Here is a 27611-nt window from a genome sequence, read left to right on the forward strand (position 1 = left end):
GATTAGCCCAAGGAGGAGGAGGTGGAGGAAGAAGAGGGAAACAAGACAAATAGCGGGTGGAGTGCAGAGGAACACGTCCAGCCAGCATTCCTGGTCCCTACAGTGCGAGCAGCTGGGAGCCCAGTGCCTACCTTCCCTGAAGCCCTGCATCAGGCTGTTGTCTCCCCACAGAAGCCATGGTCCCAGGGCCTCTGCTGGTCTTGCTGGTGGCGACAGCTTGGCATGGTAAGAGCAGAACCAAGGGCCCTGGGTGGGGGTAGGGGATGGTTGGATGGGGGGGCCCCTGTGTAAGGACTCTGTAAACCCCGGCCCCTCACCGGATGTACCTATTCTCTATGCTTCCATCTCCCCAGCTTGGACAGCAGGTGTGCGGCTCTTTGTTTTGGAGAGGTGATGAAGGGGTGGAAGCAGCCTGGCCAGGGCTGTGGATCAGTCCCAGCTCAGTTGACAAACTTGTCAACTGAACAAGCTCCTGGTGCTTTAGGGCTTCAGTGTCCACATCTATTCAATGGCAGATGATAGGCTAGACGAAAGCAAAGCCTTTCAAACTTGACTGTGCATACAAATAACTGGGGGTTCATGTTACAATGCAGATTCGGACTCAATAGGTTTCAGGTGCAACCTACAACTCCGCATTTCTAACAAGCTCCTAAGAGACGTCAGGGCTGCTGGTGCAGGCTAACACGAGAGAGCCCCTGGTGGCTCTGCCAGCTCTGCCAGCCTGCCGCTCACTGACCGCAGGCAGGACCTGAGCTGGAAAGGCCCAAAGGGGCAGTGGTCCTTCCTTGGGAGGATTGGGTAAAGGAGAAATAAGAGGTGAGTGAGTAGGGATGTGGGGGGCTACTGTAAGGGAGCTGGGGGACAGGGTCGGAGCACCTGAGAGTAGGAAAAGCTTGCTAAGACCCAGGGCTGAGGAGGGGCTATGTCCGAGGCCTTGGTGTGCTGTGTGTGTGTGCTGGGGGAGAGGAGCCAAGCTTGAGGGAGATTCTGGGAGCTGGTGACAAAGGGGTTTGTCGGGTAAGTGGGCAGAAGGGACTTTTGGGTTATGGGGAGAACTGGGAGCTGAGATGAGAGGGTGAAACCTGCACAAGTGTAGAAGGGGGCCTCAGTCCGTGTCCACCATGCCCCAGCCTCCCGCCCAGGGGGGGACCGGGCCTGAGCAGGCCTTCCCTTCCTGCTAGCCAAGCCACAGGAGGGAAACCGGGGGCGGAAGTTGAGGGTATCAGCTTTGTTCTGCGTGAATATCTTGGACATCCGGACAGGACAACACAGGACAGATGCCTCTCTCTGACCACATTTCTGGGAGGCCACTGCATGGACTAGAGGGACCAGGCAGGGGAGGGGGCGGGAGAGATGCCTGTGGGACCAGATGGGTGCTGAAGGGGAACACAGAATCCAAGATCACAGGTGTTGCAGCCACAGGCTCTGACCTACAAAGGTCACCAACTTCAGCTATCAGAATGTCAAGCCCAGAAAGACTGTTAGAAATGCAGCAATGGAAGCATGGCCCAGGGCAGGGGCTCTTGCTGGAGCCAAGAATTCCCACAGGTTGGAGAGCTAATAGCACCTACCTGGCCTGTAAGGCAAACCAGGTTTCAGAGGCACATGGTACAACCCCACAGTCCAGGCCCAGGGCCTGCGTTGCTGCTGCTGGAATGGGGCAGACAGCCACCAGGAATGGTGTTGCTCCCACCTGGTGGTCACGGGGCACAGGAGGGCTACACCTCGGTAGCATCCACCAATTCACCCAATCCTTTATGTTGATTGAAAGCTCAGCCAGAGGGGCTGCATACCTCTGATGGGCACAAAATCAAAACATAAATGAAACCTTCCCGAAGTCATTTGACAGAACATCTTTCTGAGTCAAGGGTCAAAGGCTGGGGCAGAGGTGGACAGAGTCATGTAAGGGGCTTGTGTGCAGAATGGTGGAGAAGCCCTGATGCCCTCAGGGCTGGACATCCGTGGTCCCACCTTCAGAGCCAATGGGTTGCCCTTGCCAGGGGGTTAGCAGCAGAGGCAGGCCCCAAAGCCTGGGGTGTTCTGATGCCCAGCAGGTGGCATTGCATCTCCCGAGTCTCTCCCCCAGAGAGGGGACAGTGGCTAGGAAGGTCAGGAAGCAGAAGTGAGAGCATCCCAGGGAGAAGGGCCACAGGCGGAGCGGAAACCAGGGGCCAGGCCAGGCGCCAGCAATGTGTTTCCGCCAGCCCAGGCCAGCGCGCCTGGCAGCCCCTCCAAAGCTTCAGATTGGCTCTCACTTCCCTCCTTATCCTATTTTAGGCCCTGGAGAAATGCTGACCCTGCAGAGGCAACGGGCCTTCTTCCCGGAGGGCTTGATACGGGTTTTAAGTTCTCTTTTCTCCTTCAAGAAAATGTTCCTTAAAAGAGATGGGCAACCCTGTAAATGCAGCGGCACTGGGACATGGGGATAGACTAGATAATACATGTAATGGCTCACTCTTAGTATTTATTTGGAGACAGGTGACATTCTAAAGGCTTCCCATGCATCTAAACCTCCTGACACCCCAATAAATGAGTACAATTATTGTCGCTGCTTTATAGGTGGGGAGATTGAGGCACAGAGCCTCTGACCATTCCACTGTGCTGCAGACCAGTGGTGGGAGTGGGCATTACAGAAGAGTCAGAATTTTTTTAATCCTGCTGGGCCAAGACCCAACACCTCTTCTTCATCCCCATATGGATTAAGTGAGAGGACTTTGCTATGAACTTCATTCATTTGTCTCCTCCTTTCCATGTTTGAGCCCCTGCTTTGAGCCAGGCCCTGATGTAGCACCAAGTCTGCAGCCCGCTTCAGGAGGCAGAAGAAATCAGCTCCTGGGGAGAAGGATGCAATCATAGCTGGGAGCCCCTGGGGGCCACGGCTGGGAGGAAGGTCAAGAGAAGCAGGAGCCATCAGTCCATCCCCGAGCGGATTTGGGGTGGGGGCTGAACAAATGCCTAGAGAGGGGCAGGGACTTGTTCAAGGTGATCTTGTAAGTCACAGTGGAACCCGAGCTCCATACCGCCCCTGCCCGGGGAGCACCCATCTCAGAGACAGGGAATGGCCCAGGGAGTGTCCCCCTGGGCCTCACTTCTGTCTGCTGCCTTCTCTCCACCAGCTCAAGGGATCCTGGTGATAGAACCCAATGTCACTGAGCTGGTTGTGACGCCAGGCACGACGGTGGCCCTGCGATGCCTGGGCAATGGCAATGTGGAATGGGACGGCCCCACCTCCCCCCCATTCTGGACTCTGGAGCCTGATGTCTCTGGCAGCATCCTGATCATAAGAAATGCCACTTTCAGAAACACAGGAACCTATAGCTGCACGGAGCCTGGAGACCCCCTGGGAGGTAGTGCCAGCATTCACCTCTACGTCAAAGGTGAGGACTCTGGGCCCACTCTCAAGAGGAATGGGCAGGGGGCTGGGCCTTAACAGTCCCAATCTCAAAAACACAGCTCCGCATTTCTGGAGTGCCTGTCATGAACGAGGACCTATGGCAGTGCTTCTAATATAATGTAGTCCTCACAATGACCCCGTGCGGTAGGTTCCGTACTTATGTGCATTTTTCAGAGGCTCAGAGGGGTTGAGTAATTTGCTCAAGGCCACACGGCATCAAGCAGTGGGGCTGGACTTGGCTCTGAAGCTCCCACTCGGAAGCATCAGCTGAGCTTCCCTGGTATCGTGTGGCCTCAGGCGAATGATCCACATCTCTGAGCCTTCCTGTCACCAATGTCCAGAGAACACTTGGCCTGGGAGAGGGAGGGTAGTTGTAACCCTGTATCCCCCCGGACCTCAGATCCTGCTCGGCCCTGGAACTTGCTGGCCGAGGAAGTGACGGTGTCAGAGGGCCAGGATGCCCTGCTGCCCTGCCTGCTCACCGACCCTGCGCTGGAGCCAGGGGTCTCGCTGCAGCGAGTGCGTAAACGGCCTCTCTTGAACAAAACCAAGTACTCCTTCTCGCCCCAGCACGGCTTCACGATCCACAAGGCCGAGTTCATTGAGAGCCAGGATTACCAATGTCGCGTTCAAGTAGGCGGCAGGACTGTGACATCGCTCGGCATCCGTCTTAAAGTGCGGAAAGGTGCGTGGGGCAGGGTGGGGCAGGCCAGGTGTGGAGGGCAGGGACGGAGAGCTGGCAACTAGGCTAGCGGTGGCTGGGTCCAGCCCTGATGGGAGGTAATACGTGTCCCCTCCTTTGATTTCTTCCTTCCAATCATACCCCAGTCACCTATGGGGCACCGACTGGGACAAGACAAGCAAGGTATTTTGGGTAGGGAGACAGACCACACTGAAGTAATTTCTGAATGAGCAGAATCAGCTCAGATCATGAAACATGAGAGGGAAACCATTAAGTCAGGTGATGAAATAAAGTGTGTGGGACACTCTTTAAGTGGAAATATGCATGATGAGAGGGAGGCGGCCCTCAAAAATATATTTCAGCAGAGAAAACAGGTGGGAAGAGACTCCGATGTGCCAGGAACGGAAGGAGGGCCTGCAGCTCCCCCACACCCTCAACCGTGGATTTCCCACTCAGTGCCAGCCTTGTGCTGGGCCCTGGGCCCATGAATGAGGGGTGGCGAGCCCAGTGGCAGGGAGGTGGTGGTGGGCGGGTGGTACAGCTCGAACTGGGGGAAGGGCTGGCGGCAGTGGTGGTGCAGGCTCGCTCTTTTTCCCTCTTGCCCCTGCTGGGCTTGTAGATGGGATTCCAGGGTCTGGAAGGACTGATATGAATAACGAGGCCCCAGATTCAGAACCTGGGCTTGAGGCAGGAATCAGGTTCCTGGGCTTGAGGCCACAAAATGTGCCCAGGAAGTCAAAGGACCCCCCTCAGTGGGTAGAGGAAGTCATTAGGGCACTTTCACTGAAGTTCATCTTACAGAGCCTGGGCTGTCCTGGACCCTGGCTCTGTCATGACACTTTCAGTGACCTTGGATGTGTCCTTTAGTGTCTCTGGACCTTGGGAAACTGGATTAGATAATCTTTCAACGACGGCAACAGCAACAGATATTAATTCAGTGCCTACCATGTGTCAAGCCCTGGGCTGGTGACTGGGGACCAATTGTGATAGATAAGAAACCCAGCCAGAGGGAGCTGGATGTGTGTACTTTGCGGAGGGGGAGTGGGGGGCAGGCAGTGGGGCTAACTGGTCCCACAAGTCTTCTCTGAGGAATGTTCGAGCTAAGGGTCTGAAGAGTGAAAGCAGGTCCTCATTCAAAATGTGGGAGACAGAACATTCTAGAAGGGGAGGTGTGAGCACAAGGCTCTGTGGTAGGAGGGCCAATGTGGCTGCAGTGCAGTGAGTGTAAGGTGGTGGGGGTTCGGGTGGTCAGGAACCAGGCCTGGGGATGTGGGGAGGATTTTAATTTTTATTCTGAGAGCGTGACGGGAAGCCACTTGGTATTGGCACAAGAAAAAAGCATGATGCAATTTCCCTTCTTTTTTTCTTTCACTTCTAAATATTTAATTTATTTATTTCAAGAGGGGAAGGGAAGGAGAAAGGGAGAGAAACATCAGTGTGTGGTTGATTCTTGAGCATCCACTACTGGGGACCTGGCCCGCAACCCAGGCATGTGCCCTGAGTGGCAATCCAACCGGTCACCCTTGGGTTTACAGCCCACACTCAGTCCACTGAGCCACACTAGCCAGGGCCCAATTTCCCTTCTTAAGTGCGCTCACTTTAGCTGCTGTGAGGAGTCTGGGTATTAGAGGGATCGGAGGGGGAGCAGGGCAGCCTTCCAGGGGGCTGTCGCAGGGATCCAGAGCAGAGTGGCAGTTAGACTGGAGAGAGGTGGCGTGACAGCGGGAAATTGATTTTTCAAGGTTTATTTAGGAGACAAGACTTGCTGGCCGGGGATCGAAGCATCAAGGGTGCCTCTCAGGATCTGGGATGGGAACACGGTGGGGGACCCTAGCCCACGCCAGGGAGCAGAGCAATAGCTCTGGCCTGGGTGTTCATGGGTCCCTCCCCCTGACCCCAGTTGTCCTAAGGCCCCCGACTGTGACACTGGAGCCTACAGAGCTGGTGCGGATTCGAGGAGAGGCTGCCCAGATTGTGTGCTCAGCCAGTGATGTTGAGATCGACTTTGAAGTCCTTCTCCAAAGAGGAAACACCAAGGTAAAACACCCTGCTGTTTCCAGTCCCCGAGGAAACAGCAGGGTGACATCTGCCCACCTTCCCACAACATAGGACCCTGCAGGATGGAGCCCCCAGCCCCACTGTAAGCTGGTTATCTGGGCTGAGGGCTCAGTCCAGGTCCAGAGAGGGAAGTGGACTCACCCAGGGGCTCACTGGCAGTCAGTAGCTGGTCAGAAATCAGGGCTTAGGCTCATGCCACTGAAGCTTATGGGGGCAGGTAAAGGAGGTGGTACTCTACCCCCTTGACCCATGACCTTTGCCTAAGCCTGTAGACAAGTGCCAGCTGTCAGCTCACTTCTGACTTAGCAAGGGGTTCATAAGCCACCTTTGAAGCCCTGGGTGAGATGTAAGTGCCAGTTCAGAAAGACTTCTTTGAGAGAGGGGGAGAAGGAGGGGGTATTCCCAGGAAGGAATGGCATTAGGCTGCTTCTGAGAGCCTTGTGACCTTCTGCTGTGCCAACTGTGTGCCGGGCACATCCCTTTGCATGTGATATCTCATTTCCTCTTCACTGCAGCCCGAAAAGCAGGGGGCCAGTGTTAGTCCAATGGTACAGGTGGAGAAACTGAGGCCCAGAGACCAGGCCTTTGCCCAAGGAAAAGAAGATAATAATTGATAAAGGATAAGGATTTGAACCCAAATCTTTGCAATCCCTAAACAAACTTGGTATACCATTTCTGTTTCTTCTGGCTGCAGCTCAGAGTCCCGTTATACACTAACTACTATGATGAACATTACCACAAAGCCCTGACCCTCAACTTCACTCAAGTAGGCTTCCAGGATGCTGGCAACTACTCCTGCGTGGCCATCAATGGCCAGGGTGCCCACTCTACCTCCATGGTCTTCCGGGTGGTAGGTGAGCATCAGGATGGTGGGGGAGTGTTGGCTGGGATCGTGGGGTGAGGGAGATACATAAGGGGACTGAGACGGAAGGAGCTGATGGCAGAGAAGGCACTGTTAAAAACACTTCTGCTAGAATCCCCTTATCCTAGGCCTGGCTAGTGAGCCAAGTCTCGGGGAGCCTTCCCAGAACCCCCCTCTCCCTCCTGGAGCTCTTACATTGCATCACCACATTTCTATTTAGCATTGTTTTGTTCTGTTTTGGGATCGGTATCTAGCAGCTCCTTACTGGACTTCATGCCTGCCTGCCTTCCTTCCTTCCTTCCTCCCTTCCTGAGACACTTATGAAATGTAAACATGTGAACAGATAATGCTCACCTAGTGCGATCATGGGTGAGGTGAGGGGTGTCCTGGGAACACTGAGAGTACTTAGGGCTTCTGGTACTCCCTCTCTCTTCTGCTCTTTCTTTCCTCCTCAGACCCCCAGAGTAGCTTGATTTTAATTTATGCAAGATTTAATTAGAAGAAACTAGTTATGACTCTTTTGGGTATAGGTAAAAGAAACCAACACAAAAAAGCCTAATCAAAAGAGTATTTTATTGGCCTTATTGCTAAAAAGCCCATGGACATGAGCTTCAGGTACAGTTGGATCTAGGTGTTCAGATCATGTGGACAAGAATCTGTTCTTTCACAACTCTCAGCTCTACATTTTTTGTGGAACCCCTAGCAGCACCAGGTATGATAACCCCAGTGGAATGAAGTCTTCTCTTTTCCTGGACTCCCAACAAAAAGTCATGGAAATAAGTGTCAGGGCTCATGGACTCATATGCCTACCCCAAACCAAACACTGGTCCAAACAGGATGCATTACTCTGATTGGTTGGCCTGAGTCACATGCCCACTTTAGCCCTGGATGTGGAAGTCACATTTACTGAGCTATTATCAGAAAAAGAAGTGGATGGGGGAGTGAGAGAAAGAAAAAACAGACTTTTTTTTTCTACTAAATATTTTCTCAAAAGGTTATTACCACAGATATATTCAACCTCTTAATTATACAAATAAGGAGGCAAAGGCACCAAGGAGGATAGGAATTTTCCCAGGTTCTCCCAGGGACTCAGTGAGGAGAAGAGTTTAGAGCCCTGGCTTCTGTGGTGGGTGGTGGGAAGAGAGGTATCAGAGGCCAAGCATCGGCTAGGGTTGGGGACTATGGTCCGGGCACATTGTAGGCATGCAGGAGGGTCCAGCTGAATGACCAGATCAATGGGTGGATGACCAAATGAACAAACAAACCAGGACACCTTCCCACTAATGCCAGATCTCTGTCTGTCTGCTTTCCAGAGAGTGCCTACTTGAACTTGACCTCTGAGCAGAACCTCCTCCAGGAGGTGGCCGTGGGTGAGAAGCTCAACCTCCAAGTCATAGTGGAGGCCTACCCGGACCTACAAGGCTTGAACTGGACCTATGGGGGACCCTTCTCTGACCACCAGCCCAAGCTCGATTTTGTCACCATCAAGGATGCATACAGGTACCAACTCCCAGCTCCCACCTGCAAGCCCACAGCCAGATAGGGCTGCTTCAGCCAGGAGTCAGGACACTTGGGTCATGTCTCAACCTTGCTGTGTGACCTGGAGTAAGTCCCTTTCCCTCTCTGGGTCTTACTTTCCCTGACTGTGTGGACCCTGACCTCAGTCATCTGTGTCTGAGGTTTAGATCAGATTTGCATCCCCCTCGATCCGACATCCTTGGGAAATGCCCTCAAGAATTCTACCATTTCTTGGGGGTGTGCATCCTCATGGCTGTCCAAGAACTCTCAGTCTCATCCATTCTCCTCTTCTGTGGCCAATCCAAATGTAGAAAACAATGCCTATGATTTCCATTCCTAGACACATTCCTAATGATGGCACAGGGTATCTGCCACTCACATAGGTTTGGGGGTGGGATGGAGGGAATTCATGTCACCCAATCACAGATACATCTAAAAATTCTTTAAAGGCCTGTGGTCACCCAGTCCAGAGAATCCCTCACTGGTCACTCTTCAACAGGCTCAAACTCTTCTCATAAAATGCCATCTGACCACGTCTTCTCTCAGAGTCCTGTTTTCCTGCATGCACAACATTTTAGGAATCTATTTTTTCTGTCCCCTTGTGGACTATGTGCTCAGGGTTTTATTTTCCCATCCAAAGTGGTCTAACCAGGTAGCTTTCTAAACAAGGGGATTTCCTCCCTAAGGGGAACTCAGATGCTCTTTAACAACCAAGGGGTTAGAACAATAGTTGCTTTGCCCTGGTCTGTTTGAGGGACAGCATACAGTTAGATCGAGAACAAGTACATGGTGTGTGGGTGTGATAACGCCCCCCTGCTTCCTGCCCTCCACCATGACAGATATCCCTACACTGCTTTCTGCAGAGTCGAGATGCAGCCTCGGAGTCCTTCTCAACACAGTCTCTAGACAGTCTCAACCCATCATAACTGAGTCATGAGAGCAGACCTGTTTATTAGCCCTGGGCTAGGTGTCTCTTAGACACCTTCCTAATCCCAAACTCTCGAGGGTTCTCTTTCCAGCTCCCAAAGCCCAGACCTCCCTGGCTCCTGGACTCTTGTTTGTCAGCCATAATCTACAAGGCATACCCTTGTCCTCATTTTCCTCCTCCCAGTTCCATTATCCTTTCTGCCCAGGATTCCTAGCTTCCTCTTACCTGAAGCAGAAGTTCTGGACCTTGATCCTGCACACTCTTAAGAGAGGACTTACGAGCAGATTTTGGGGGTCCATAAGTAACAGGGACACTGCAGAAAGGAACCAGGGAGAGTCCCTTAAACACAGCCACCTAGGGCCAGTCATCACAAGGCACATACACCTGCACACCACACAGCCACCAAACTTAGCTCATGTGATGGGCATGTTCATCACAGTGACTTTGAGTCATGCACAGAAGTTGAATTCTTTTAGTTCAAGAGGTAAATGTTAGTTATAACAACAGTGGACACGTGGAGAGAGACGAGAGGTTCTGCACACCAAAGGTCTGATGAAGATCTCCCTCCGAACACTGCATTTTAGGCCAGTGGGGGCTGCAGACCTCTTCCAAAGAAGAGCTGGTAATTTGCTATTATTTTTTTATCCTCATCGATGCTTATCGATTTTAGAGAGAGGGGAAGAAAGGGAGAGAAACATCGACACTAGGCAGAAACATTGACTGTTTGCCTCTTGTATGCACCTTGACCAGGGACCTAACCTGCAACCCAGGCACGTGCCCTGATCAGGAATAAAACAGGCGGCCTTTCGGTTCCTGGGGTGATGCTCCACACAAGTGAGCTGCACCTGTCAGGGCTGCTAGCGTTTATTTTTTTTTAAAGTTTTTCACTACCTAAACAATACATGCTCATTATGGATACATTTTCAAATAGAGAGTAAGAAAAGAATAAACAGCCCTGGCTGGTGTAGCTCAGTGGATTGAGTGCAGGCCTGTGAAGGTCACCAGTTCAATTCCCAGTTGGGGCGTGTGCCTGGGTTGCAGGCCAGGTCCCCAGAAGGGGACACATGGGAGGCAACCACACATTGATGTTTCTCTCTCACTCTTTTTCCTTTCCTTTCCCTCTCTCTAAAAATAAATAAATAAAATATCTAAAAAAAAGAAAAGAATAAACAATTATCTGGAATCAGCTTAAGATTAACTTGTTTGCGTTTGCTTCCAGCCACTTCTGTAACAAAGGTCACCATTAAATTGAGTGCTACTATGTCAAGCACTCTGAATACATAACCCTTTAATCCTCAGGCCAAGTCTATGAATTAATTTCCATCAGTGTCACCCTCACAGAGAAGGGAGAGAAGGATCAGAAAGGTTCAGCTTTTGTCTGAGGTTGCACAGCTAAGCACGGGTAGCACCAGGACTTGACTCTTGTCTCTGTAGCCCCATGGCCACATCCTGCTTCTCATTCCTCTTATAGTCCCTCTGGGTGAGGTTGGTACTATATAGGAATGGCAGCTGACCTGGGTACGAGTGTTGGCTTAGCCCAGCGATGGTGGTGAAAGCAGGTACATGCAGAGGGGCCTGGGATGTGCCTCCTAGGGTCAGCACTTTACCGATCTCGCCTCTACTTAACCTCAGAACAAAACTGCTCTATAGATGAGTGAGCCAATTAAGGGAATTGAATTGGTGGTTTTTCATGTCTCATTGGCACCCTGCCAGGGTTCCTGGCTCCATCAAGGCCTTTGTGCCTTGGACACTTAACCAAAAATAAAGCAAAGCCTGTTGGGGTGGCTGTCTGGGCCCACTGTCCCAGTGGGGACCATATCTGGGCTCACCTCAGATGTCCTGTTCCTCTCATACAGGTACACCTCCACCCTCTCCCTGCCTCGCCTGAAGCCCTCTGAGGCTGGCCTCTATTCTTTCATGGCCAGAAACGCCGGAGGCAAGAATTCCCTGACCTTTGAGCTCACCCTTCGATGTGAGTGATGGAGTGGGGGTTGTGGACATGGAGTCCTGGAGAGACAGGCCGGGAGAGGTTGGGGGAGGGGAAGCTCAGTGCGAGGCGGTCAGGTGAGGGGCCCTGGGCCCCGGGGCTGATCCCTCCCTCTTCCGCTCCTCCTTCCCTCCTCAGACCCCCCAGAAGTGAGGAGGATCACATGGAACACTGTCAATGGCTCTGGTGCCATGCTCTGTGATGCCTCTGGGTACCCCCAGCCCAGTGTGACGTGGGTCAAGTGCAGGGGCCATACTGACAAGTAAGTGGCCTACCCTCATCTTCCTCACCGGGAATGAGGGGCTGGGCACCCTGAAACTCTGAGCCACATTCTGTTCTCTCTAGATGTGATGAGGCCCAAGTGCTGCTGGTCTTTGAAGACCCACACCCCAAGGTCCTGAGCCAGCAGCCCTTCGACAAGGTGACTGTCCAGAGCCTGTGGGCCATTGAGACCTTGGAACACAACAGGACGTATGAGTGCAGGGCCCACAGCAGTGCAGGGAACAGCTCCTCCACCTTCCAGCCCGTCTCTGAAGGTGAGCCTCTGTCCTCCGCCCCAGGCTGGGATGGGCGGGGGTGGGGCCAGAGTTCTACCACCGAGCTTGTCCCGGCTGAATGCAGACCTACCTCTGTGGGTCCCACTCCAGGCTCCTCGAGAGCAAAGGTCTCCCGAAGCAGCCAGATGGGGGAATCCAGAACCCTCAGAACCAGAGACAGCAGATAAGAGTGGAGGGGAGGGGGGTGTCTCTTTGGAAGGGAGTGCAGCCTCACTGGCCCCTCTGCTCATACCCTGCACTTGAACTCATGCATTAGTTCACAAGTACTGCATTTTGCCCAGTATAATGTGTACTTTTCCCCCAAATTTTTGAGGGAAAAATAAGAATGTACATTATACATGGGTAGTAGTAATTCCATATCTATATGAATGTTTTTAATTCTTTTATTTATGCTTATGCATTAAAAGTATACTAGAAATGTTAAAAAATAAATGCTAAAATTCCTTTATAGTACAAAAAACAAGTATCTCAATATAAATAGATAATTGAGTTTAAAAATTATATGAAAAATTTTTGTCCTAAAAGTTTGGGCCAAAAACATGGGTGCGTATTATACATGGCAAAATACGGTGTATGTTTGGCACCTGCTGCCTCCCAGGCGCCCCCTCAGTGCAGGGGAACATGCCTCTCTGGAGCTTGGAGTCTGGCGAGGGAGGCTGGCAACAGCAGTGCATGTGGTCCGAGTCCACCCCAGAGCCAGGCTTGGTGGCCTTCCCCACTTGTCCCTGAGCCCCTTCCTGCCAGAGACACTGTCCCATCCATTCAGGGACCACTGTTCAGCCCTGGGCACTGGTGCAGGCTGCATTGTGGAGAGGAAGGAATGCCTTTCTCTGCGCCACACAGAAGCTCTATGTGGGCAGCTCTCCGATTCTGTGCGGAGGCCCACAGCACCCCCAAACTCCTGACAAGCAGGTCTTCGTGCCCCTGTGTGCCAGGCCTAGCAAGGCTCTCTGGGCCCAGAGAGGGCAGAGCAGAAGCCTCTGCCTGGCTCAGAGGTGTCCCCTCAGGTGCCCCAGCTGCTGGCTCTGCAGCGGCTGCTGCCAGGGCCCCACCCCACAGGCAGTTGCTGTGGCTGCTGTCGGTCTTACTGTGCCGGCCATTGTCTCAATGAACTGGCACCTCCCTAGGAGGCTAGTACTATTTTCCTTTGACTTTGGAGATGATGAACCATAAGCTTAGGGAGAAGTCACAGGTTCAATGTCACACACCTCCTAAATAGCAGAGGTGAGATTTGGCCTCAGACCCACACTGTTGATCTGGGCAAGATGATGTTAATTGTCTTTCAAAATGCATAGAGAGAACTAGGATACGTGATCTGGGAGGAGGGGACCTAGGGCCATGAGCCTGGCTTTTGGCCCCTTGGAAGGGCTGTGTGGTTCCAAAGGGCACCCATGGAAACAACAGGGTACAGCCAGGAAGGTGGGTTCCCATCTACTGTGTAGAAGACTTTTCCATTAGAGCTGCCTGATTGTGCAGGTGGTAAACTGGTCAGGGTGGGTGTGTGCAAGGCGAGGCTGGGCAGCAGGCCAGGTTGCTGCAGAGGGCTCCCTGCCCTGGTGGGGGGTGTTGTGTGATTCAGGCAGAGCTTGCAGCTGCGTCTGAGCAGGGCTGAAGTGTCTGCCCTCCCTGCCCCTCCCTGGGGAAGGGTCTGCAGGAAGGCTCCCTGAAGCTCTGGGGGCTTCCGGGTGTGAGGACACTTCACTCAGTCAAAGCATTTACGGAGTGTCGACTGTTCACAGCAATGCACTGGCCAATTTTCAGTGGGGGTGGGGTTCCAGAGGTCCATCTCCAGCTCACTCCTCTGCAACCCCCCTTCCAGGAGCCTCAAAACAGCTCCCCGTTGAGCCCCTCTTCACACCTGTGCTGGTGGCCTGCATATCCATCGTGGCCTTGCTGCTGCTGCTGCTCTTGCTGCTTCTGTACAAGTACAAGCAGGTGAGCCTGGGCAGGGTGGGACATCCAGGCCCCGTGGTGCTGGACCCTGACAACAGCACCACCAGGCCACGAGATTCCCCCTTTAGTCCCCAGCATTTTGTCAGCCAGTCATTCAGCCAATGGCTTTTTAGTGAGTGCCAACAGTATGCCAATGTGGTCTAGATCCTGGGGGGGCCAGAACTCAGAGCGTCTGAGGCTCTGCCCTCGCAGGATTCGCTGTCTAGTGCAGGACATGGTTGATAATCAACTGACCAGAGAAGTGAGGGTGAAAGATGCTCTAGGGAGAGGAGTGGGTTCTGGGAGAGCAGAAACATGGGATCCCGTCCCAGCCAGGGGCTCACAGGCACACAGAGAGGACAGCATCAGCCAGGCCTGTGTCTCACCCTCGGGTGGTGGACATTCTTGTGGAGGAGGAAGGCCTGACCATCATCAGCCTCATTGTTATTTAATATTATTACTCAAAGCTACCATTTATTGCACATTGACAGTATTGAGCTGCCTGTCACTATGAGGGTGCAACCTGCAATAGCGATTTTAGGGGCATTTTAAATAAATTGTGTTGCCTACATCCTCTCAGTGCCCTCTGCAGCCACGACACGTAGAGTATCACTAACCCCATTTTACAGAGTTGGAAGCTGAGGTTCTGAAAAGTTGAGACAGTTCCCTTGGTCTACAGTGGGTCAATGCAGAGGCTGGCTTTCCAAAAGCCATGGATTTAACTACAATGCAAACCTTGAATCACCTTATTTTACCGTCACAACAACCTGAGACATGGACTGCAGCAGTCAGCACTTTACAATAAGGAAACTGAGGCTCAGGAAGGTTGAAGAACCTGCCCCAGGGTCTGGGCACCCCCAACACCAGATCTGCGGCCTCTATCGCTGGGTCTAGGTGCCTCCCTACACAAAAGTGGTACCCAGTGCAATCAGATGCTGACAGGGCCAGGCCAGAGGGCTGTGGAGGCCAGCAGTGGAGGGATCTCTTTCGCTGGCGTGGAAGGGAGACTGCTTGGAGGAGGCAGCTCCGCAGGGTGGGATAGTCCTTGGAGGATGCGGCAAGGAGGGACGAGACTCGGGGAAGGGGTCTCTGGGGAAGGGGTCTCTGGGGAAGGGGGCGATGCGTGTAAAGGGTGGGGAAAGACCAAAGTGAGTTCTGGAAGGAGCGGCACCTAGAAGAGGAGGCACGTGGGGGCAGGTTGGGGACCTGAGGGGTCGGACCTCGGCCTGTAGGCTCAGGGCTGTCATTGGGCTTGAACAGGGTGTGGATGTGATTTAGGGGTGAACAACATCTTCCCCACACCTACCTTGGGGTTTTTAGTGTGAGAAGAGGACTTGAAGTGGATAGGATGGGTGGGTGGGACGTGGGGGCACCCAGGACCCATGGGTCTGGCTTTCTGTGCTCATGCCGGCGCCCCGCCTGAAGTACATCCCCCAAGGACCAGGGCCACAAGTCAAGACTTTGGGGATCTGGGTCCCCCCCTGACACTTGCCATTTGACCTCGCTGACTCACTGTCCTCTCTGGGACTCAGTTTCCCCACTTGTACCATGGGACTGGTGGCCTTAAATAGCCTTCTTTCTCTGACATTCCATGAGCCTCTTGGTGGTCTGGTTTAAGGGCCAAGGGTTGTGAGTTAGGTGGATCTGGGTCCTCCCCCTCCTCCTGCCTGCCTCCAGCTATGGGACTCCAGGAAAACTGGTGTCTCTAAGCCTCTGTTTCCTCCACCTGTCAGATGGGGTTGACAATGGCAGCTGCCCCACCAGGCTGCCTTAAGGAATCGCAACATAAGGCAGGTGGAGGGTCCTTGAGGTATCTGTGGGAATGTTGAGGCCTCTACCTTCCTGGGACAGGAAACATCCACCCTTCCAGAGCCTGGCAGGCCCAGTCGGAGGGCTGCATGGACTTTGATATCTCCTGCCCGCCTCGGTTGACAAGGGGAAGGTTGACAAGGGGAAGTTGGGGTAAAGTCGGGGGTGGGCACAGGTCCTGGGCCTGTGGTGAGGAATTCATGAGATGACGCACCATGAGCGTGCAGCCCAGCATCCCAGTCACAGGAAGTGCGGAGAAGTGCTTGTTGCTATCCTTATAATCACTACCACTATCACTGGGGAAATACAGCCTTCCTGTAAGGGTTCTCCTTCGGAGGAGAGGCCTCTGGGTAGAAGCCCCCAGGAGGATATGTGAGCCCTTTCCAGGGAAGGCAGAGGCTGGGTGGTGTAGAGGCTGAGCTGGGGGCCTGGAAGAGGCGCAGACGTGCCTGAGGCAGCCTGGAGATTGCGGCCTGCTGCTCCAAGTATAGAGTCTGGCATCCGGAGATCTGAGATTCCAGCCAGATAACCTCTCCCTCCTTCCACCCGCCCAGGCCCTTTCTCCAGTATCTCCTGCCTGCCGTGGGGTGGGGAGCGGGGGTGGAGGGGTCTGACTCAGGCTCACTGCAAGAGACAGAGGAAGGAGAAGTGGTGAGGAGGCAAACAGGCCTTGGCCGCAGAAGCTCCTGGAGATGGAAGTGGCCTGGAGGGTGGGGGTCAAAGAATCCCCTCCTGGCTCTGTCTCTGTCTTTCAGGCTGGAAAGGCACCACACTCAGGGTTTGAATCCTCTGAGACTCAGAAAGTCCCTCCTTGCCCTGGCCGAGTAGCTCACTTGGTTAGAGTGTTGACCTGATATGTCAAGGTTGCAGGTTTGATTTCTGGTCAGGCCACATCCAAAAACCAACCAGTGAATGCATAAATAAGTGGATCAACAAATTGATGTCTCTTCTGAGAGGAAGGAAGGAAGGAAGGAAGGAAGGAAGGAAGGAAGGAAGGAAGGAAAGAAAGAGAGAGAAAGAAAGAAAGAGCTGTTCTCTGCCCCATCTCAGACTTCCCTCCCAAGCCCCAACACGGGGTGTTTCTGTTCACCTGTAGTCTCCTGGAGCCAGCAGAGTGGGCAGCTCTCCCTTCCCCCTAAATGCACTCTTTCCTCCCAAACTACCACCTGTTGGAAGTTCTTTCCCATGGCTGTCTGGAGTCCTGTCTCTCAACCCAGCGAGACTCCTAACCACAGGCCACTCTCCTCCCCAACTCCCCACTCCTACACCCTGTCGCTCCCCCGAGCTGGGTGCCCACGAAGGAGCCCAGCTGCAAAGCACAGGTCAGCTGGTCCCCAAGGTCACTGACAGGAAAGAGAGTTGGACTGCTGACCCAAGGCCTTGGTGTTCTCCACTGCCCCTGCCCGCCCAGCTGCTTCGTTCCCCCAATGCCGTCTTCCATCAGCACTTCTCATGGGCAGGCCCTGGCAGGATGCCCCCTCCCCCAGCAGCTGCCGTCCTGGGCAGGAGAGAGAGGCCATTACTCCTCGTCCCCAGAAACAGCCCTGCCCTGGCTGGTGGTTGGTACAGCACATAAAGCTGGGGAAAGAACGCACGTGCTCCAGACACTCTCTGCCTGGTGGGCAGAGACTCTTCTCATAGCCCGCAAGATCTTCCTGACTCTGGAACCAACCTGGCTCCCCTCAAGTCATGCCCACCTGTTGTCACTCAAACCTGCCAGGACCTGCCCTCACCAACCCCCCCCTCCCCACCAGGCCTCCATGCCTCTGTTCACTGAGCTTGCAAAGCTCCTTCCCATGGTCACACACTCCTCCTCAGCTGCTCAGGGCCTCCCCTGACTCATCTTCGGTTGCAGCCATCACCCTATCCCATTTCCCATAAGTCTATTTACTTATTTGAGGAAAAGGCCTCTCTTAAGCTCTGGCATACAGACCCCATGGGGCCGGGACTTCGTCTTGCTCCAGTCTGCATCAACAGTGCCTGACACAGAGAGGGGCTCAGAGAAGTGTTTGGAAGGGAATATTATTCAGCTTCAAAAAGGAAGGAAATTCTGCCCCATGCTACAATATGGATGAACCTCGACAACCCGTGTGCTAAGTGCAACAAGCCAGTCACAAAAGCACTCATACTGCAGGGCCCTACTTATACGAGTAGTCGAATTCATGAGGCAAGTGGGGTGGGGAGACCAGGGGCTTGGGGGGAAGTGGGAACAGCGAGCTGTTTCGAGGGCATGGGGTGTAAGTTTAGCGAGTTGAAGGGTTTGGATGTTGGTTGCACAAGAATGCGAATGTATTCAACACTACTGAACTGCACGCTCAGCATGGCTGAGATGATAAACCTCGTGTTATGTGTATCTCACCACAATCGAAAAGAAAAACAAACATTTGGATGATGGGATGGACAGAACTACCCAAACTGCCAGAGCCGGCCAGGCCCTCACAGGTGGCCCCATCCAAGTCTTTGAGTACACAGGTAGGGTACTGAGGTTTGCAGAAGGGACGGTCACACAGTGAGGCCAAACCAGGAAGGGGCTGGACTCTTGGTGCCTCGGGCGTGAGGAGACACGGCTGCCTCCCCTGCCAAGGTGCTGAGACTGTGCACTTCCCCCACTCCCGGGGGTCAGGTCGAGCCCCAAGATCCTGCCAGGCCTGGCTGCCACGTGCTTCCTCCCTCTGCCTCTGCAGAAGCCCAAGTATCAGGTGCGCTGGAAGATCATTGAGAGCTACGAGGGCAACAATTACACGTTCATCGATCCTACCCAGCTGCCCTATAACGAGCAGTGGGAATTCCCCCGAAACAACCTGCAGTTTGGTGAGATGGGATCTCAGCCCACCAGGTCCTCCTGTCACAGGGCAGCATGGGCTTCAGGGACCCAGTGGCCCTCAGAGAAAGGGCCCTTTGGCACCCAGGGACCTAAGGAGCCACTATGTTTGGCAGGTAAGACCCTTGGAGCTGGTGCCTTTGGGAAGGTGGTAGAGGCCACAGCCTTTGGTCTGGGCAAGGAAGATGCTGTCCTGAAGGTGGCTGTGAAGATGCTGAAGTGTGAGTGAGAGGAGGGGGCCCAGGGAATTTTGGGGAGTTGATGGGGGTGGTGCATGCTAGGGAGGGCATGCCCTGTGTCATAAGAGGCATCACCTCCATTTTTGGCCTGTCAGAGCCTGGGGTTGGCAGTGCACACACCTGGATCCCTTTGTGAGCTGCCAGCTACCCCTAGCTCCTAGGTGTGGAGGGCCTTCTGACTGAGCTGGGGCACACAAAGGCCACCCTGGGCCACAGCCTGGTCACAGCTTGGCTTCCTGCCACCTGAGACCAGCTCAGTGACTGGCCTCCTCTCTCTCTCTCTCTCTCTCTCTCTCTCTCTCTCTCTGCCTACCTCCCTTCTGTGTGTCTGTACTTTTTCTTCTCTCTCTTTTGGTCCCTGATTGCTTTGGGTACCCCTGCCTGCTCCCTGGGTGTCCCTTATCTGTCTGCATGGCTTTCCATGTCCTCCTGCTCTCTCCCCATCTGTGGGGCCTGCGATCCCTCCCCCAGCCATGGCTCATGCCGATGAGAAGGAGGCCCTCATGTCGGAGCTGAAGATCATGAGTCATCTGGGCCAGCACGAGAACATAGTCAACCTTCTAGGAGCCTGCACCCACGGAGGTGAGGGGTGCTGGCGGGCATGGGGGTCCATGGCCTTGGGGCCTCTCAGGTGTCTGAGGTCCCCAGGCCCACCTCAGCTCATCTTCCACTTCCCATCTCCTCCACATGAAGGTAGGACCCTGTCTCAGGTCCCTTAAATTCCAGACACCTGGACTGGTCAAACTGCTTGTGCGTGCAGACGGTTCTGGGGCTCTAAGCAGTGGCTCTCAGACACCAGTGGGAGCCAGTCAGTCCCCTGGAGAGGGACCTACCAGGGCAGACTGCTCCAGGCATCTGCTTCTCTGGGTCTGGAGTGAGGCCCCCACCCAAAGACACTTTGACACTCAGCATAGTGTCCACAGGGGTTCCCCAGGGCCTATTGGGACTCCAAGTCCACCCCATCCTTTTCTATAGGAACTTTGACCTTTGATCTATATGAAGCTGCCATAGATTTCCTTTGGGGAAAGTTTTTTGGGGGGGTTGTTGGGGAGTAGATTCCTCTGCTTTAGACAGATGGGGCAGGGTGCCTCATGGCCCCTACCCCATGTTCCTGTTCACATGGGGAGTGGGTTAAGGAGTACACTCCCCCACTCTCTTGGCTCTCTAGGTCCTGTCCTGGTCATCACTGAATATTGTTGCTATGGTGACCTGCTCAACTTTCTGCGGAAGAAGGCTGAGGCCATGCTGGGGCCCAGCCTGAGTCCAGGCCAGGATCCAGGCTACAAGAACATCCACCTGGAGAAGAAATACGCCCACAGGTAGCATTTCTGTGCCCAGAACAGGGAGGAGGCTGCACGTGGGAGGTGGGGCCCCAGGTCTGTCCCCAAAGCCTGCTCAGGGTTGTGGCTCTCCCATCCCCATCTGCACCATGGGGGGACACGCAGCTGTTTTTCTAATCATTCTCCTTATCCAACAAATATTTGAACATCTACTATGTTCTGGGAATACTGAGGCAAAGATGGCAGCTCATAGTCTGGTGGAGACAGATGTTCATGGAATCCTCACTTTAATGTATATAAAAGATCAACCAAGACTGTTCGGGGCCCTTGCCAGGGGCAGGCAGCTGTTGGGGGTAATCGCCTGTTTCACCCGCAGCATGTGTTGCTGGGGGCTGCCATGGCCCCGCTACATTTAGGAGTAGTCAGTGTCAGGGCTGCACATCACCAGGAAGAAGTGGGGTGGTCTGTGCGTTGTTGGGTGAAAGCGGGAGAAACAGTGTAACAGCCAGGTCCCCGTTGGGTCTGTTTACCAGGCCGGCCACTGCGGGATGAACCTCTCATGGTCTCTCCTCCCCTTTTGGTCTGTAATGCTGGGATTCCTGGAAGCCACGCGGAAGCAGATGGACAGAGCCACATGGGGAACCAGAGAGAGGAAGTGGCCAGTGTCCTGTCACACATGAGTTAGGGGTGGAGCCGGGACTATACACTGCTCTTTTGACTCCTGGTCCAGTGCTCCTCTGGAAGTCTCAGTCCTGGGGCTTGTGGGGCCACAGGACCAGGCTACCGGGGGCTGGAACAGAATCAGAAACAGAAGGGTCCCTTGTTCTAGCTGCTGTCAGCTGCTAAGCCCAGGGAGGCAGGAAAAGAAGGAGGCCGTCTTTCCACCCAGTGTTCTGGAATATGGGGCTGGCGGGATCACCTACTTCCTCTTGTGGTTGGAATATTAGCAGCACTTCCCAACCTGCCTGCCCCCAAAGCACGGGCTCACAGGCACCACAAGAGAGCTGTTAGAAATATACACAGACCTACCGAATCAAACTGCATGTACACAAGATTCCCCAGGTGAGTATACGCACGTGAATTAAAGTTTCAGAAGCACTTCTCTAGACCAGTGGGTCTACTCTCTGGCCACACCCTGGAATTGACTGCCTGCAGAGAACGAAACATTGGAGGACCGAGTTTTGCTCCTTGAGTTTCTGAAGTGGTCTGGGCATGGGGCATGTTTAAAGCTCCCCAGACGATGTTAGTATGAAGCCAGGAGTAAGAGCCGCTATCCAGACAAGAGAGGGCTAGAAGAAGGAGCCCTAGAATATGCTCAGATCCCTGCAGGGCTGTTATGGGGAGCAGGGAGCCCAATTCTATGTGGTCCTCGAGGGCAGAGCAAGGACCAGGAGAAAAACCTGGGGGCAGGCTGGCGTCACAGGTCATGAAGAACTTCCTAACAGGCAGAGCTGCCCAGAGAGAGCAGGTTGTCAGCTCCCTCGCTGGATGACCAGAGATTAATGGTCACCTGGACCAAAGGTGGCAGGGGTTTCTTGTCAAAAGATATTCGAGTTGACTCCAAGCTCCCTCCCTTCCCTGCTGAGTGTCTGGAGGCCAGGGCCTGAGCTGGGCAGTGGTGGGGACTGACTGGCCCTTGGGTCTCTCTATGTAGGGACAGTGGCTTCTCCAGCCAGGGAGTGGACACCTACGTGGAGATGAGGCCTGTCTCCACTTCTTCAAATGACTCCTCTGAGCAAGGTGAGGAGGTAGGGGGAGTGGAGAGGGGCTGCTGGGGGCTGGGAAGGGCAGGGCAGGGTGTGGCAGGCTGCCCCGATGCCTCTCCCCACACCAGATGTGGACAAGGACGAGTGGCCACTGGAGCTGCAGGACCTGCTTCACTTCTCGAGCCAGGTGGCCCAGGGCATGGCCTTCCTCGCTTCTAAGAATGTGAGTCGGGAACCAGGTCCCCCATGCAGTTACCTGGGGGGTGGGGGGACTGCTGAACCCCCATGAGGCTGGAGGATGAAGGGGAGGAAAGGGAGCAGGAAGGGGCAAGAGCAGAGCCAGAGTGCCAGAAAGCAAATAGGCTGCAGTCTCAAAGAGCTTTGGGAGGCAGTGGGAGAAAGCTGCATGAGTCCTGCCAGGAGGGCCCCGGAGTGCAGCAGGCTGTGTGAACAAGACAAGTTGTGTCAATGGTGTGAAGCACACGGTCTCATGGGGATAACGGGACCTCCCTTAGTTGTGAGGTGATGCGTATGATACACTCAGCCCAGGAAGAGGTGCCCAGGAGCGGGATTGGTGACCATCCTCCTTAGCACGCAACTTAGGGGTCAAGTTTGATTGCTGCCTCTGCCACTTGCTGCATGATTTTGAGCACTTTTGAAACTCTCCAAGCCTTAGTCTCTGCATTGATAAAAGTGGGCACCATCACACCTGTGTTGTGGACAAAACAGGGTTGGAATGTGTGCAGATGCTTAGGGAAGAGTCTGGCATGGTAGGGCCATGCTACGGCAGCGGCCATTATTAGAAGCTGATTCTGGGCCCTCGATGGTTGCCGCACCAGAACTCCCTGCCTCTTTGCCCGAGCAGAGCACCTGCTCTAAGCCAGCTGTTGCTGGGGCTGAAAGGCCAGAAGGAGGGTGGTTTCTAGACATTGAGTTGTCTGACCACTTTAAATTTTCCAGCTCCTGGACCCTCATAGAAGGCAGGGACAGGAGTCAGGTTCAGAACTGGTGCCCACTCCTCACAAAGGACCTCTGGGGCTTTCTAGGGCCCTGGCCGCTGCTTCTGAGCTTTGGGCTCAGGTAGGGCAGGGGCTGGGACTAACCCTGACCTGCTTCCCCTCAGTGCATTCACCGAGACGTGGCAGCCCGGAATGTGCTGCTGACCAGCGGACGTGTGGCCAAGATTGGGGACTTCGGGCTGGCCAGAGACATCATGAATGACTCCAATTACATTGTCAAGGGCAACGTGAGTGCTGGGAGGGCATGGGGCAGGCTGGGGAAGAGGATGGAGAGCTAGGGACCAAGATGACTGGGGTCTACTCTGCCAGGCCCGCCTGCCCGTGAAGTGGATGGCTCCAGAGAGCATCTTTGACTGCATCTACACAGTTCAGAGTGACGTTTGGTCCTACGGCATCCTCCTCTGGGAGATCTTCTCACTTGGTGAGTGGCTGGCCTGATGCAGGCTCAGCCCGGGGGGCTGATTTGTGTTTGGTCACCTGTGGTGTCTTATAACTCAAGGAGGATGCTAAGTCATGGATGTTTGGTGCCCAGGACAGAGCAAGGGCTGGTGAAAATGAAGGGACATATAGAATGTCTTAAACCAAGTGTCACAGCTCCAGCATGGGCAGGGCAGAGCCTGCCCGCAACGGGCATTCCCTCACCCATCTACTTGTGCAGTTGCTGCTCCCTAGAATACTGTTTCCCCTCGTCTGAAACACGTGTATCCTTGAAGACACGGCTCCTACCTCTGGAGTGCTGGGTGCAGGGACTTGGGCTAATAACACCTTCAGTGCATTCCTCTAAGAACGTCTTATTCCAAAGCCTGGGCTAGAACTGTGTGGCATGAGGAGGCTGTGGGACGGCTCTTCGTTTCCTAGAACCTAACCCCTCGGCGGGGCCCAGTACATAGCCAGCACTTACTAAGAGGCGCTGCTCTTCTATGGTGGAATCCCAGCCTTGCCAGGATGTGTGTGGGGTGGGGATGGGGAAGGGAGCATTGAGCATGCTATCACCTCGGCCTTTGCAGGGCTGAACCCCTACCCTGGCATCCTGGTGAACAGCAAGTTCTACAAACTGGTCAAGGATGGATATCAAATGGCCCAGCCTGCATTCGCCACAAAGAACATGTAAGGGCCCCAGGGAGAAAGGACACCCTGACTTTGGTTTAAGGGGACGGAAAAGCATGTGACCATCTTCCCCTGCCCACAGTGTTGCAGGGTGGGGATTCATCTACCCGACACTGGCCTAAATAACAAGCCCCCTTTACTGGAGTTACCTCCGGTTTAGCAGGCAGCACAGGGGATGTTCTCAGAGAAAAGGGCTCTAATTGTGCAAGCCCTAACTTGGATGACAGATCTTTAACTTAGACTGTTGTGACCTCAAGGAGGGGCCTCATTTCTCCTATCCCGATGATCTCTGGTGTCAGCCACACAGCTCACTGTAGTTGGCCTGCCACAAGTGAGCTGCTCACGGACCCCTGCCTTCCCATCTTTCCTCAGGCCAGCAGGCCACACCACCCACTGCTTTTCTCCAGCCCCTCTCTCAACACAGCCTCCCCTGTGCCCACCCAGGCTCTCACTGGCTGGGGTACGGGGTGGGGGGAGGGCACCTAGCTGGTTCTCCAGCCCCTCAGCCTGCTCTCCACTCTAGTCTTCTGCTACAGCCAGCCTGTTGCTCACTCAGCCCACCTCTCAAACCTGCCTGTAGGTAGCAATAGTACCAGCTCTTATTTTAGGAGCCTGAGCAAGACAGCATCTCTGAGTTTCTCCCCACAGCTGTCACAATGGGTGTGACAAGAACACCTTTCTCCAAGGGCTACTGGGAAGATGAAGTGAGAGAACAACACATGCCAAGGGCTCAGCCAAGTCTTGTGCTGAGCTCACCTTGACTAGGTTTTGGGACCTCTGCTGGGCAGGACTCCACAGGGATAGGCACGTGAAGGGACCCCCAGACCCACAGGCGACCTCTGTCCCATCGCAGATACAGCATCATGCAGGCATGCTGGTCCCTGGAGCCCACCCACAGACCCACCTTCCAGCAGATCTGCCTCCTCCTTCAGGAACAGGCCCAAGTGGACGGCAGGACGCAGGTGAGTGTGGCCAGGTTTGGGGCAGGGCGGTGCCTATGGCAGGCCCGGCCGGTCCTGACCCATCAGGACTGACCACCCCCTGGCCTCTCCTTCCTCTAGGACTATGCTAACCTCTCCAGCGGCACTGGCAGCGGCACTGGCAGCAGCACTGGCAGCGGCGGCAGCAGTGAGCAGGGCAGCTCTGGCGAGCCGCCGGCCTGCTGTGAGCAGGGGGACATGGCCCAGCCCTTGCTGCAGCCTAACAACTACCAGTTTTGCTGAGGTGACGGCAGCACAGCACTGCCCGTCCCTCCTCAGAGTGCCACCTCCTCTGTGGACGGGTCCCCACAGGGAGAACAGGGACTCTGCCGTTGTCATTTCACTCAACAGCCCAGTCCAGCTCTGAAACCCAGGATGTGAGACCCACGAGATCCCAGAGGACCCCACTTCCAGGGCCTGGGCCATCACTGCCAGTCAGGGGCTGGGGCTGAGCCCCTCCCCTCCCACTGTTCTCAACACTGTGGCTGCACATTCGCTACGCCAACTCGGAGAACCCCCAACACAGCCTCTTAACCTTGTTCCCATTTCCAGGAACCCTCCCCTACTCCTTGCCTCTCCTAGTGTCAATGGACTGGTTTCACATCTGTGAAGTCCCCAGGAGCTGTCTCAACATTAAGAAAACGACACTCCTAGGCCTAGGAGTAGAGGGAACCACCCCTCCCCCACAGCCAAATGGAGCAGCAAGAGCGGACAGGTGCTCAGAGGTGGCACCAGGCTGAGACCTTCGGAGCAGGGCGGCTCCTTTGTGAACACCCAATGGTACCTTTTAGTCTCCGCTCTCTGGTTTTCTCTCCACAGACCCACCCCACCCTGGACCTGGTACTGCTATAATGAGCCAGGTGGCAGCTAAAAGTCTGGGGTATTCTACCCTGTGTCCCGTCACCCGTGTGGCTGGCCACACCAAGCAAGCAGCACGCACTTCCCCAAGCTGACTCATCATAACTAACGGTCACGCTGCGGGATATGTCTCTGTCAGCATTAAACTAACAGCATTAACACAGCTGGTCTCTGGTTCTTTGCATCTCACAAAGGCCTGCGGACTGCCTGGGGCTTTCTGCCACCTGTCCCTCACATCAAGTGACCAGCTCAGTACCACGGCACTCAACCACTCTGCCCCACAGTGAGCATGAAACTGACTCTTGCTTCACCCAAACAAGACAATTTAATAAACTTTATTCTTGCTGGGAAAGACAGAGGGGAAAAAAGCCACCTACTCCACCCCTCTCAATAAATTAAGTAACACACGGCCAATTCCCGTGCCCTAAGCAAACCCTAGGCACTGGAGCCAGTCTCACTGTTTCTGCACGGCCCAGTCTGCTTCCCCTTCACAGAAGGGAGTTTTTCCTACTGCTGCCAGCTTGTGTTATGCCATGGGCCACATCCCCTCTGTGGTGAGGGCCCAGGGCCCAGAGAGGACGTAGGGTGCAGCAGCAGCGGCCAAGGAAAAGAGGAAGGCGGTCCCCTTTCTCACAGCACTGGTGACGAGGCCAGTCCTGGAGGAGGGCTGTGCTGACTGGGTCTCCCTTCTCAGTTTCCCCCAGACTAGGGTGTAGGAAGAGCAGGAGGGAAGTGTACCCCTCCTCTGCGAGAGCCCAAAAGGGCCCACAGAGCTAAAGAAGCCCCCAAGGCCCTGAGTCAAAGGCAACGGGCTAAGAGCTCGTGTGGCTGTGGGGAAGTGTTCCCTGGGACGCGGAGGGCTACCTCAGCAGTCTGCCCACCTAGTGCCGGACTCCACCTTATCCCACCTGGGCACCCCTGCGCTGACCCGCAGCAGGCCCCAGGGGAGCCACCAGCCTTCCCTCAGCCTCCCTTCTCTGCTGAACATACAATGTTCTCCAAGTGCTTTCTCGGAGCTGGTAAGGAATGTAGTGTACCTTTCCCAACCCCTGGGAGGTTGAGAACCAAGGACCCTAGGCCCCCCGCACCGTGCCCAGAAAACGGGAGCTCTTTGGTCAGTGCCAGCATCAGGGGCCCTCCCCACAGGTACGCGCTCCTGGTCCCCTGGATGCGTCTGCCTCACGGAGGGGCTTCACTATGGCTTGAGAGAGATGGTGCAGTCCTTGTACAAGAGCCTGAATTATTCTCCCAGTGCGGCCACCTCCTCTTCCTCACCCTCCTCCGTCTCTGTCTTGATCTGAGCCACACCCAGGCGGTAAAGGGTGTCGCGGATGACCACCTCGCCAGGCTGGCAGCTCTGCACAACATCATGGATCTGCCGGTTGACAATCTCGCGGCTGGTGAGGAAGTCCATGAGGCGGTTGTAGAGGTAATAGTGGGTGGCATTGTCAAAGGCAATGGGCCGCCGGCGGACACTGTTTGGTTTGCTCTCTGTGAGAGAGGCCAGGATAGCTGTGTAGGGTGCCAACTCGGGACACAGGGTCAAAGAGTGGTGCCCAGCACTGCAGTCGCCAGGACTGGGCGCTGTGCCTGCGTGTACGATGCGCCGAGTGGCAGTCTTGGTGACTGGGTGCTGGACAGAGTGCTCAGCCTCCATCACGTCCACAGTGTAGTGCTGATCCAAGAGCTCTGGGCAGGACACGCTCTGAAAGAGAACAAGTCACTTGGACATGACAGAATGACGGAAGTGGGACCTGTGTAGTGGGAGAGAGTGAAGGCTGCGGGGTCATCTCCACTATTTAAACCCTCATAGCAACACATATCTTGTCCTCTGGGGCAAGTCCCCTTTTCTCCCTCTCTGTGCCTCATTCATG

The 27611-nt window shown here is 54.5% G+C and overlaps 2 protein-coding genes across 3 annotated transcripts in view; one reads left to right on the forward strand and one right to left on the reverse strand.

Moving 5' to 3' along the window:
- Positions 1 to 25901, forward strand: CSF1R (colony stimulating factor 1 receptor). Its single transcript, XM_037044920.1, has 21 exons — positions 1 to 225; positions 3117 to 3377; positions 3795 to 4079; positions 5977 to 6113; positions 6829 to 6988; positions 8310 to 8496; positions 11299 to 11414; positions 11568 to 11691; positions 11775 to 11965; positions 13806 to 13921; positions 18412 to 18538; positions 18665 to 18769; positions 19259 to 19369; positions 19956 to 20106; positions 21722 to 21807; positions 21902 to 21996; positions 22897 to 23019; positions 23102 to 23213; positions 23800 to 23899; positions 24753 to 24861; positions 24961 to 25901. The coding sequence occupies exons 1-21, from the start codon at positions 177 to 179 to the stop codon at positions 25120 to 25122; spliced, it is 2907 nt and encodes a 968-aa protein (XP_036900815.1). The 5' UTR covers positions 1 to 176; the 3' UTR covers positions 25123 to 25901.
- A 158-nt stretch (positions 25902 to 26059) lies between these two features.
- Positions 26060 to 27611, reverse strand: part of HMGXB3 (HMG-box containing 3) — a 46350-nt gene continuing 44798 nt past the window's right edge. For both annotated transcript variants that reach the window (XM_037044919.1, XM_037044918.1), the window contains one exon: positions 26060 to 27442. In XM_037044919.1, the coding sequence (XP_036900814.1) occupies positions 26978 to 27442 (465 nt within the window). In that variant the 3' untranslated portion in view covers positions 26060 to 26977. The remainder of the gene's footprint in view (positions 27443 to 27611) is intronic.

The sequence above is a fragment of the Sturnira hondurensis genome, unplaced genomic scaffold (assembly GCF_014824575.4).
Source record: "Sturnira hondurensis isolate 20B ecotype Veracruz unplaced genomic scaffold, ASM1482457v3 Scaffold0004152, whole genome shotgun sequence".
Taxonomy (NCBI): Eukaryota; Metazoa; Chordata; class Mammalia; order Chiroptera; family Phyllostomidae; genus Sturnira; species Sturnira hondurensis.

Coding starts and splice junctions, on each gene's coding strand:
- CSF1R (XM_037044920.1), top strand. CDS start 177: ATGGTCCCAGGGCCTCTGCTGGTCTTGCTGGTGGCGACAGCTTGGCAT. Junction 4,080..5,976: donor CCGTCTTAAAGTGCGGAAAG/GTGCGTGGGGCA, acceptor CCCTGACCCCAG/TTGTCCTAAGGCCCCCGACT. Junction 21,997..22,896: donor CCTTCCTCGCTTCTAAGAAT/GTGAGTCGGGAA, acceptor GCTTCCCCTCAG/TGCATTCACCGAGACGTGGC.